The sequence below is a fragment of the Oncorhynchus tshawytscha genome, linkage group LG26 (genome assembly GCF_018296145.1).
Source record: "Oncorhynchus tshawytscha isolate Ot180627B linkage group LG26, Otsh_v2.0, whole genome shotgun sequence".
Taxonomy (NCBI): Eukaryota; Metazoa; Chordata; class Actinopteri; order Salmoniformes; family Salmonidae; genus Oncorhynchus; species Oncorhynchus tshawytscha.
Window position 1 is genome coordinate 669,419 of NC_056454.1, and position 12,498 is coordinate 681,916.

The 12,498-nt window shown below is 41.6% G+C and overlaps 1 protein-coding gene across 1 annotated transcript in view; it reads right to left on the reverse strand.

The window, feature by feature from the left end:
- lmo7a (LIM domain 7a) overlaps nucleotides 1-11,889 on the reverse strand; it is a 111,680-nt gene extending 99,791 nt beyond the window's left edge. Inside the window, exons 1-2 of the mRNA XM_042306929.1 lie at nucleotides 11,865-11,889; nucleotides 11,669-11,739 (exon numbers count right to left, since the gene is read on the reverse strand). Of these exons, the coding sequence (XP_042162863.1) occupies nucleotides 11,669-11,739; nucleotides 11,865-11,889 (96 nt within the window). The remainder of the gene's footprint in view (nucleotides 1-11,668; nucleotides 11,740-11,864) is intronic.
- Nucleotides 11,890-12,498: the final 609 nt, after the last annotated feature.

Consider the following 12,498-nt stretch of genomic DNA (forward strand, 5'->3'; position numbering starts at 1 on the left):
CACTTCACAAAATAGATGGCATCATGAGGTAGGAAAATCATGTGGATATATTGAAGCAACATCTCAAGACATCAATTAAAGCTTGGTCGCAAATGGGTCTTCCAAATGGACAATGACCCCAAGCATACTTCCAAAGTTGTGGCAAAATGGCTTAAGGACAACAAAGTCAAGGAGTGGCTATTGGAGTGGCCATCACAAAGCCCTGACCTCAATCCTATAGAAAATGTGTGGACAGAGCTGAAAAGCGTGTGCGAGCAAGGAGGCCTACAAACCTGACTCAGTTACACCAGCTCTGTCAGGAGTAATGGGACAAAATTCACCCAACTTATTGTGGGAATGTTGTGGAAGGCTACCTGAAACGTTTGACTCAAGTTAAACAATTTAAAGGCAATGCTACCAAATACTAATTGAGTGTATGTAAACTTCTGACCCACTGGGAATGTGATGAAAGAAATCAAATCTGAAATAAATCATTCTCTCTACTATTATTCTGACATTTCACATTCTTAAAATAAAGTGGTGATGCTAACTGACCTAAGACAGGGAATTTTTACTAGGATTAAATGTCAGGAATTGTGAAAAACTGAGTTTAAATGTATTTGGCTAAGGTGTATGTAAACTTCCAACTTCAACTGTAGATACATACACGTTCACCCCAGTCACGCACGCACACACACATACACTTGCCCAAGGAAGTATCTATCTAAAGTCTGTTAGGAGAAAGGCAAATCTCTGTTCAAAGTTAGTCTCATAACGATCCAGTCACAGATCAGTCATAGACAGCAAAAAAATATTTTCAATAGTCAATAGACAAAAAATGTATTATTATATTGTCATCGGTATGTAAATATGTGTAATCTGTGTATCATATGTAGCAGCACTTACTTGACATTGACTTTAGTGGATGTGTCTTGGAGGTCTCCTGAGCGAAAGAGCTGTGCCTCTTTTAGTCTGAGGAAGACTATAACATTGTCCTGTAGAGAGACAGACAGTCAGGACTGAGAGACTAATAGGTAGAGAGGTGTGTCCACCTTCAGTCACCGTCAATAATCACTCAGGAATTCTCTGGCAGATGTGACACGCAACAGTTGGACACTTCACTGCTGCATCCAAAGTTCATACCACCGGGAAGAACTGAGAAATGGGCAGGTAGGAGCGTGTGTGGTAGCAAATAGAGTGTGACAATGCAGAACACACAAACACAGGTCGGCAGGGGCTAGGCAGCAGCGAATTAACAGCTCCAAAACTACCTGTGGGAGTGTGTGGGCCGGTCAAAGGGGCAGGCCTTTTGGAACTAAGAAGAATGACATCAGAGCTACATACTAGTCCCACCCCCCACCAGCCCCAGTCATGCAAAGCAGAGCTGCCACCTAGTGAGTGTAGTCTACAACCTGTAACACACTTTCTCTCACACGTCTCTCCCTCTCCTCACATGCTGTAGAATACCTGTGGAATCTCAGGGGTGGATGATTCTTTTGAAAACATGCGGTTGCCATGTAACAAGAGGTCAGGTGACTGAAACTAACAGCCAAATATTCCCTGAGACTGACTATTAGGGAGTGGAGAAAATTTTATATTACTGGATTCAAATAAAAAGAGACTCTTCGATTTGGAATTAACAACAATACAGCTCTGCGTAGATTCAGATAACCCTAACCCCTAACCCTAACCCTAACCTCCCCTAACCCGAACCCCCACTAAGCCTAACCCTAACCCCTAACCATAACCCCTAACCCTAACCCCCCTAACCCTAACCCCCACTAACCCTAACCCCTAACCATAACCCCTAACCATAACCCTTAACCATAACCCTAACCCCTAACCCTAACCCAACCCCCACTAAGCCTAACCCTAACCCCTAACCCTAACTCCCTAACCCCCACTAACCCTAACCCTAACCCCTAACCATAACCCCCATAACCATAACCCTTAACCATAACCCTAACCCCTAACCCTAACCCCCCTATCCCTAACCATAACCCCTAACCATAACCCTAACCCCTAACCCCCCCTAACCCTAACCCCCCTACTAGCCCCTAACCCCCACTAACCCTATCTGCTAACCCTCCCTATCCCTAACCCCCACTACCCCTAAACCCTAACCCCATTCCCTAACCCTCCCTATCCCTAACCCCCCCTAAACCCCTAACCCTAAACCTAACCCTCCCTAACCCTAACCCCCACTAACCCTAACCCCCCCACTAACCCCTAAACCTAACCCCCACTAACCCTAACCCCTACCCCCACTAACCCCCACCCTAACCCCTAACCATAACCCCTAACCCTCCTAACCCTAACTCCCACTAACCCTAGCATCTGAGTTCTGTATTGCAGTACTATTTGGTTTTGAACATAGTCATACGATACCTGATATAGAAAAGTACAATCTTAAGTGAGTACATGGGGAGCTCTCTCTTCGCAGGTGATCTGGTCAAAACCACTGATACAGGTCAGGTCACTCTGTGGTGCTGTGGATAACATGTCATTATGTCTCCAGACAAACCTAAAAGATCCTAAAGGTCCTATTTATAGAATTACTACAGCTCAAAATCACCCCAAAGGACATTATGTTTTTTTGAAGTCCATATTGATACAGACACACTTAACATTGATTTAGATGTATTAAACCCATACGGAAGCCTAATATATTCACATATTTAAAATACAAATGTAATAGAGTGCATTCAGAAAGTATTCAGACACCTTGACTTTCTCTACATTTTGTTACCTTACAGCCTTATTCAAAAATGTATTAAATTATTTATTTTTATATTACAAATAAACAATACCTTATTTATATAAGTATTCAGACCCTTTGCTATGATACTCGAAATTGAGCTCAGGTGCATCCTGTTTCCATTGAGAATCATTGGAGATGTTTCTACAACTTGGAGTCCACCTGTGATAAATTCAATTAATTGGACATTATTTGGAAAAGTACACACCAGTCTATATAAGGTCCCACAGTTGACAGTGCATGTCAGAGCAAAAACCAAGCCATGGGGTCAAAGGAATTGTCTGTAGAGCTCCGAGACAGGATTGTGTTGAGGCATAGAAGGATACCAAAACATTTCTGCAGCATTGAAGGTCCCCAAGAACACAGTGGCCTCCATCATTCTTAAATGGAAGAAGTTTGGAACAACCAAGACCCTTGGCCAGGGAGGTGACCAAGAACCCGACAGTCACTCTGACAGAGCTCCCGAGCTCCTCTGTGGAGATGGAAGAACCTTCCAGAAAGACAACCGTCTTTGCAGCACTCCACCAATCAGGCCTTTATGGTAGAGTTTCCAGACGGAAGCCACTCCTCAGTAAAAGGCAGATGAAAGCCCACTTTTAGTTTGTCAAAAGGCACCTAAAGGACTCTCAGACCATGATAAACACGATTCTCTGGTCTGATGAAACCAAGATTGAACTCTTTGGCCTGAATGCCAAGAGTCACGTCTGGAGGAAACCTGGCAACATCCCTTCGGTGAAGCATGGTGGTGGCAGCATCATGCTGTGGGAATGTTTTTCTGCAGCATGGACTGGGAGACTAGTCAGGGTCGAGGGAAAGATGAACGGAGCAAAGTACAAAGATATCCTTGATGAAACCCTGCTCCAGAGCGCTGAGCTGAGAGCGCTCCGGACCTGGGGGCGAATGTTCAGCTTCCAACAGGACAACGACCCCTAAGCACACAGCCAAGAGAACGCAGGAGTATCTTCGGGACAAGTCTCTGAATGTCCTTGAGTGGCCCAGCCAGAGCCTGGACTTAAACCGATCGAACATCTCTGGAGAGACCTGAAAATAGCTGTGCTCCAAAGCTCCTGGCCAACCTGACAGAGCTTGAGAGGATTTGCAGAGAAGAATGGGAGAACCTCCCCAAATACAGGCTGCAGCGTAACAAAATGTGAAAAGAGTCAAGGGGTCTGAATACTTTCCATAGGCACTGCATGTAAATTCAACGTACCAGAACACTCCAAGTATTTTCCCACTCACTTGCTCTTCAAGTACCTTTGGTAGTTCATTACAGTATACCTCTCAAGATAAAACTCAATCATATTAACTCTTGCTCTTCAAGAACCTTTGGTAGTTCATTATAGTATACCTCTCAAGATAAAACTCAATCATATTAACTCTGGAGAAGAGACAAGAACCTTTGGTAGTTCATTACAGTATACCTCTCAAGATAAAACTCAATCACTCTTGAGAAGAGACATCCAATACTCTTAGCAATTTGTCGAGTGGAGATGGTTATTTGGAGAAAACGGGAGTATACCAACTATCGTCCAATCTCTATACTCTTTTTTAGAGAAAACATTTTATTAATGACTTGTAGAGAGCATATACTTAAGCCTAACTATTTCTGGAGAACAGACATACATTTCATTATTTGTAAAAAAATATTTTAAAAAAGGAGCAATAGTGCTCTTTAACTATTTGAAGAAAACAGAGGCTCCCCAGCAAGGTTAAAGGTTATTATAGTTGTGTTTTATATTCGTTTTAATTTATTTTAGTTTAAATTATTTTTTTTTCAGTTTAGTTTTCAGATCCACTTTACTCGTTATTTAGTTTAAGTTTTGTAAAACATTTTCTATTTCGTTTTTTTACATTATTTTGTTTAAGTTTCAGTGTTCAGGATAGAAAGTAGCATGGAAAGCTAGGAGCCATTTACTTGTAGCGTTTTTGTGCCACTGTGGGGCAGTAATACATAAGTGAAGTCATAGGCTAATTTAGGGTTAAAGGTATACTCTGCGAGATGACGTAGATGCACAAAGTAAACAGTAGAAATGGGTCAATTTTCGCAATAACCAGGAGCGTTGAAGCGCGAGGCTAAACTTAGCTGTTTTGGACCTGTACCTACCACGTTGTAGCAGCTTGAAGCACACCGGTGCACATGTGCAGAAACTCTGTGTGACCGTGTGAGAGCAAAGTCTTGCATCTTGCTCATATTAATAGTCGCTTTCAAATTGATCACTTTTGTCAAGTTGGTGACCTAATGTGTTGCATTCTGGGGATAATTGTCAGACTTGCACGAACTTCACAAAATTCATGTGATCAAAGGTCATGAAGTTGACTGCAAGTATCTGCAGTTGCTCTTCACCAACTTCATCCTGCAGCCATCCCCTGCATTGTAGAAGGCACTATTGTAGGGTGTTTTTGTTTGGCCCATGCAAACGTGACCAAAGACACGGCTGAAACAGGAACCAATTTGTACAGTGGCTATTTACAAGTAAAAGTGCCGCGGGTAGCCTAGTGTTTAGAGCGTTGGGCTTGTAACCAATAGGTTGTAAGATCGAATCCCCAAGCTGACAAGTTAAAAATCTGTCATTCTGCCCCTGAACAAGGCAGTTAACTCACTGTTCCTAGGCCGTCATTGAAAATGAATTTGTTCTTAACTTAACCTTCAATAAAACGTTTTAAAAAATGATAAAAAAATATTTGAAGCTCTATCACTAATTGGTTGTACAATGTACACATTATGATTCCATTTTGTAAGTGTGTGACACATGTTTATTTCGACATAGTGTCCGACTTTCGCCTGTCGCTGATGCACCTTCCGACTTCACTCCACAACTTTTGTCTACAGTCGGTTGCATTAGCCTTACCACTCAAACACACCCAATATCTGCGGTGCTGCTCCTGGCAATATCATCTTGCTGAGTCTACGTCAATGTGACCTGCCAGATTCAGAAGCTTGACAACACCATTAGAAAAAAAACTTGAACCCCATTTGATCCCCCCCAACTAAAAACTAAACATAATTCATGATAGTTTCCGTTTTATTGTTGTTTGTTTTGGAGTCAGAGTTAGATTCAGTATACTTTCGTTTTCAAACAGATTTGTTAATTATTCATCTGAGAGACCAGGATGTAATCAATTGCAGGTAGTGGATAACCGATTTCGATTTGAACAGCAGCATGTCCCGGATTGACAGAGTTGACAACACTTGATGTAGAAATGGTCACTCCGGTTATGTGAACAGGTCACGCCACGGAACTGGCCAGGACGTCCAATCTCCTTATGTATTCAAATAGTTTTTAGAAGTTAGAAGAGTCGGGAGAAGGGAATGTAGAGAGGGGAACAAAGAAGAAGGGCACAGACAGCCGGCAGAGCAGAAGCTGTAACCCTCATCGCCATGGGGGGGCATGTGTGGCCCTGAATCGAGAGCGTTAGCACTCAACCAGACTCTGGCGGGACTGACTGTTTCTAAATCAAGTGTCAACTCCCTCCCTTTGATTTTGCAGAGAGCCACTTCAATTTACAGGAATACTCATAATAAACAATGCTAAAAGATACAAGTGTTATGCATGGCATTTTAGATCCACTTCTCCTTAATGCAACCGCTGTGTCAGATTTCCAAAAAACTTTACGGAAAAAGGGCACCATGCAATAATCTGAGTACAGCACTCAGACAACAAAACAAGCCATACAGATATCAGCCATGTTGTGGAGTCAACAAAGTCAGAAATAGCATTATAAATATTCACTTACCTTTGATGATCTTCATCAGAATGCACTCCCAGCAATCCCAGTTCCACAATAAATGTTTGTTTTGTTTGATAAAGTCCATCATTTATGTCCAAATAGCTCCTTTTTGTTTGCGCGTTTAGCCCAGTAATCCACATTCATGACGCGCGATCCCTAGGACCAGACGAAAAGTCAAAAAGTTCCATTACAGTCGGTAGAAACATGTCATACGATGTATAAAATCAATCTTTAGGATATTTTTAACATAAATCTTCAATAATGTTCCAACCGGAGAATTCCTTTGTCTTCAGAATTGCAATGGAACGCAAGCTAACTCTCACGTAAACGAGCATGGCCAGCTCGTGCCTCTCTGGCAGACCGCTGACTCATTCCCCTCTCATTCGCCCCCACTTCACAGGAGAAGCATCAAACAAGGTTCTAAAGACTGTTGACATCTATTGGAAGCCTTAGGAAGTACAGTATGACCCCATAGACACTGTGTATTCGATAGGCCAAGATTTGAAAAACTAAAAACCTCAGATTTCCCACTTCCTGCCATATGAGTTCTGTTATACTCACAGACATCATTCAAACCGTTTTAGAAACTTCAGAGTGTTTCTATCAAAATCCACAAATGTTATGCATATTCTAGCTTTTAAGGCTGAGTAGCAGGCAGTTTAATTTGGGCACGCTTTTCATCCAAAATTCCCAATGCTGCCCCCTACCCTAGAGATGTTAAAGTTTAACTAAGTCATTGGCCCACCCCTGTGAGCACAGACATGATCTGGCGTCATGGAACAGCCCTTTTCTACTGTTACGAATAAAAACCCCTCCTGAGGAAATCCTCTTCAGACCACAAAAACCTCAGTTTGTGCTAAGGTTTCAATGGTTGTTGAATACCTAACCATACCACGTGGAGCAATGGCTACAAGAGTGGAAATGGTTCAACTCTGAGACTATGATCCCGATACAAGAGAAAATCTTAGATACCAATTACTAGTCTGCATCTAGAAATTCCGTCAACCTGGGATGCGAAGACCGACAACTGCCAAAACTTCTATTCTATGAGAGCATTTTTGAATGGTACTCTGAAGTATCCATTCTAACCACGAAAGACTTTGATCTTCAGGGAGGCAGAGAGAGAGAAGATGAACTGACTCTCCAACAGAAGGACTGATGATTCCAACAGAGATCATGACAACACACTGGGTGTAAATATATATTGATTGCAATAATTCCCAAATGAGTGAGCGTTCATGTGCAAAGGATTAGCATTAAAATTAATATAATTATCAACTGTGTAGTGACTCCTTTAGTCTTTCCCGCCCTTTTCAGTCCACACCCACTTCCCTTTGTCCACCAAGCCATCATATTGGCTTAGCCCACTAGGGAACCTCCCCTATCATTTCCTTGTAACCATATCTACTGTGTGTTTATGCATTTCTGTGGTTATTTAGTTAGTTGGTAAATAAATTATTAAGATAATTGGTGTATAGATTCATAGTAAAGGCTGGGTTCATGCAGATAACCAACAATTTACGACATTTGGAATGTGACTAACGTGAGGTACAGAATAATTCATTAATTAGAAGACTAATTGATCATATATTAAAATATCTGTAGAGTTCTATTCGGAAAATCATATCTTTGTAATCTGAAGATTTTCCTTGGTGCCCTGACTTCCTAGTTAATTACGTTTACACAACGTTATCACGTAATGATAATTACAGAGAATTGATTTGATAAAATAACAGTCTTCACTTGAATGATGCGAAAGACACGACATTAGATAGATGCAAAAATTTCAGCCTGTGGTGCCTGGCCTTAAAAAGCATTATCTAGGAATTTCAACAAGTCCAGGCGACCACAGGGTTACACTGATAACTCTTTGGTATAGTGTCGCCATAATATTTGAATTGAGGAAGTGTGATCATATCATTAGAATATTTTAAACAGTGCACCTTCACTTTAAATGCATTTTAAGCATATGGATGAGAAAGTGAACTTTACCATTTCCAAACATTTAGGTCAGTTTTATGCTGCTTTGAAAGGGGTTGATTTAGGGTTGCATTAAATAGGCACAATATGTTTTACTCATGCATTTGGCAATATTCAATTCATACACAAAAACAAGAGCATTCACTGTGAAAGTTGATACATGTAGGCCATTCATACACATATCATCTTATGCGCAGCACTTCGTTCAATTTATCGAATCAGTTGTTTTCTTGCTCAAACCGCGAACAACACCAGTCAAACTCAGACATTTTTCTGAAAACACAGGGATGCCGATTCACACGGGACTAGTATTATCAGAGGACCTTGGAGTTCACCAAACAGTAGGTTACTCTGGCTGGAATTGTTACTCTCCTGCCATGTAAAAATTACTGCCATGGCAGATTTGGACAGGACAAAAATGACAGATGTGGTGTTGTGCCCGTTCACACAATTACATTACCAGACCTCCCCAGTAAAACGTATCCCGTCCGAATAGGGTTTAAGAGTCAGAGACATTGATCTGTTGATGGTAAATGTTGACTAACACCTCCACTGGTATTTATCCCCCTATTACCTCAGCAGGTGTCTGTTTTAATGGGTAATGGGCACCAAACAACCTGGCTCTGGTGGAGTGAGGTAGGTTGCATGTTACGGCATAGTTCTGGGGGAGTACACTGGTTGGTAAGTACCGTGTAGTTACTGTTGACTATTTACACCCATAGAGCTCTAGTATGGGTGCCAGACTGGATGCCGGTCTGTTTCTGCTTCAGCCGACGTGCATGTTCGTTCTAATGCCAAACTATTTGTTTGGAGTATTTCCCGGTAGTTCCCAGGTACCCACCGGCGTAGTGTTCATTAGGGCACTATGGTTTTAAAAAGCTTGCTACAGAAAATGTATGTTTATTATTGACGAGTCCAGGTAGTCTGTCCCCGTTTCAATACATTTTTATCCCCTTGTTTAGAGCTTAATGAACATGACCCAGGCTAAAAATCAGCCTCTCCTCAAGTCCTCCTCAGAGCAGATGGACACAATTAGACCCACAACGAACCCCCTTGGCTGCTGTTTGGATGATGAACATGAGTATAAAAAGCAGTGTTTGGTAATCTTTTAAAACGTTTGTATCCCAGTAGAGGTGTGACTGTTTAAACAACATTGGGATTGTTAACGTTTAGAAAAAAATCCTTAACCTAAACCCCCCACACAAAAAATATCTAAAAATCACACTGCAGTTATTACAAAGTTACCACTAACAGGAACCCGATCATCATCATAAAGGGACAACATAAATAAACAATTACCTAACGCAACAATGCTGGAATGTTTTTAGGAGGAGATGTGAATCTGTCAAATTATTTGGCATGGATATAAAGCGCTCATCGTCATTAACAGTTGGAAAAATGTCAGTGTGAGACAGCAGTGAAGTCCTGTATGGCAATACTTTGAGAAGTTAAATGAGAAGGTGGTGAAATGCAAAGTTTGAGGTGGAATTGAGCTACAGTGGCAGAACAGGTGCTTAACCATCTGAAAGGGAGGCACCGTGAGACCCAACCCGTTACTGGCAGCAGTATGATAATGGACGTAGTGACAAAAGCACTGTGCTGATTACAGAAACGATTGCAATTGATATGCAGACATTGTCACTGGTAGAGGATGTCAGCGTCACTGCCCTGATGGCATATCTAGAACCAGACTACTAGATAACATGTCGAAAACCGTGATGGCCCGGAGATGGCCTGGAGAAATTGTACAATGATTGTCCTGCATGTACAAAGCGCAAGCTCTCAAACACCATACGTAGCATAAACAACAGATTGTTGGATGTCGATGAACACACTTGTATATCACTGCAATGAGCCATCACATTGATAAGAACAGGGACATGAAGTCCCATGTACTGATAACCGAGAACATGGAGTAGAGGCACACACCAGAGAACCTAAGACAACATTAACTACCATGGTTGTCGAGTGGGTGGGGGTCAGCAGTAAGTGCCGTCTGGTAGCCAGGACTGTGGCAGATTGAACTGCATTGCCCCCTAGCCGTCATAAGCAGGACCATTATCTGAATTGTGAATTATTTGTAAACAGATTTTTTTTATTTTTACAATTGTCACATCCCTAGTTCCCAGACTTTTAAAAACATTTCCTGTGAGCCAAGAAGTAAACATAAAATAAAATGTTTATTGGTTGCGTACACAATTTTGCAGATGTTATCGCAGGTGGAGTGAAATGCTTATGTTTATAGCTCCAACAATGCAGCAATATCTAGCAATACAAAAACAACACACTTTATCCAAAAGTTTTTAAAAAATAACAAGAAATGAAAGACAAATGTATCAGAATGAGCAATGTCAGAGTCCAGAATATAAATAACTATATTTATGTGAATGGTGTGTATAGACAGAATGGACAGTATATGAATAAAAAAGTGGTGTAGCTACATATGATGAGCCATGACTATAATAAAGTATATACATACAGTACCAGTTAAACGTTTGGACTACTCATTCCAGGTTTTTTTTGTTATTTTTACTATTTTCTACATTACAGAATAATACTGTCTGTCATCTACCCGGTACAGTTGAAACTGGGATTCATCCGTGAAAGAGCACACTTCTCCAGCGTGCCAGTGGCCATCAAAGGTGAGCATTTGCCCACTGAAGTCAGTTATGACACCAAACTGTAGTCAGGTTAAGACCCTGGTGAGGACGACAAGCACGCAGATGAGCTTCCCTTTAAATTCTCTGGCAACAACTCTGGTGGACATTCCTGCAGTCAGCAGGCCAACTGCACACTCCCTCAACTTGAGACATCTGTGGCATTCTGTTGTGTGACAAAACTGCACATTTGAATGGCTTTTTATTGTTCCCAGGACAAGGTGCACCTGTGTAATGATCATGCTGTTTAATGATAAGACACACCTGTCAGGTGGATGGATTATCTTGGCAAAGGAGAAATGCTCACTAACACGGATGTAAACAAATGTGTGCCAACATTTCTGGAGAAATAAGATTTTTGTGAGTATGGAACATTTCTGGGATCTTAAATTTCAGCTCATGAAACATGAAACACTTAACATGTTGAATTTATATTTTTGTTCAGTGTAGTTGATTACCTACTAAGTTCAATACATTTTTGAATATTGTTGAATTCCGTTTTAATGTCTGGATTCCGTGATTTCTGCAGATTTTATAGGACCCTACACTCCGCCAGGGCTCTCACCTCCTCCCGGTAGGCTGTCTTGTCGCTGTTGTTAATCAGGCTCACCACTGTTGTGTCGTTAGCAAACTTGGCTGAGTTCGAGACGTGTATGGCCACACAGTCATGAGTTTACACCGAGTACATGAGGGAGGTGAGCACGCACACCTGTGGGGCCCCCCGTGTTGAACATCAGTCTGGAGGAGGTGTTGTTGCCTACCTTCACCACCCGTGGTCGGGCTCATCAGGAAGTCCAGGACCCAGTTGCACAGAGAGGGGTTCAGATCCAGAAATGCTAGAATGAAGAAAAAAAAACATCCATGCTGAAAATGAACATGTTTGACAATGTTAGTTAAGTTTAATCTCCACTCATTGATGAAAAAAAATCCCCGTACTCTCACACTGCACGTACAACAATCACCCTTTCCAGGTTGCGGGTTTGATTGAACAATGTCTTTAGCACAGCTGGCATCCCACAATTTAAGGAGTGCTCCAATGTGTCCACTGGTCTTTCAGGCTGCTCCCATTTCACTACACTTATTAGTGTGGATGAATATGTAGGGAGACAGTTTAGTGGAGCAGACAGGTAGTTCTTCCCAGCACCGACAGTATACCTCCGAGCATGTCAGCTGTCAACACGACTCCAATACTTCTTAACTCCTCAGATCTTACCAAAGCGTTCTCCACAGACATACTGTAGCCCCAATGCATTGGGAGAGAGATTGCAGTTGAACTAGAATGAACTGTCAAATGCTGATATTTGATGTGACAGAATGTTTTTGAATGTAAAGTACAGTAACCTAGGGATGGGCATTCTAAATTATTTCACTATTTGAATAATGTAGATAGTCAAA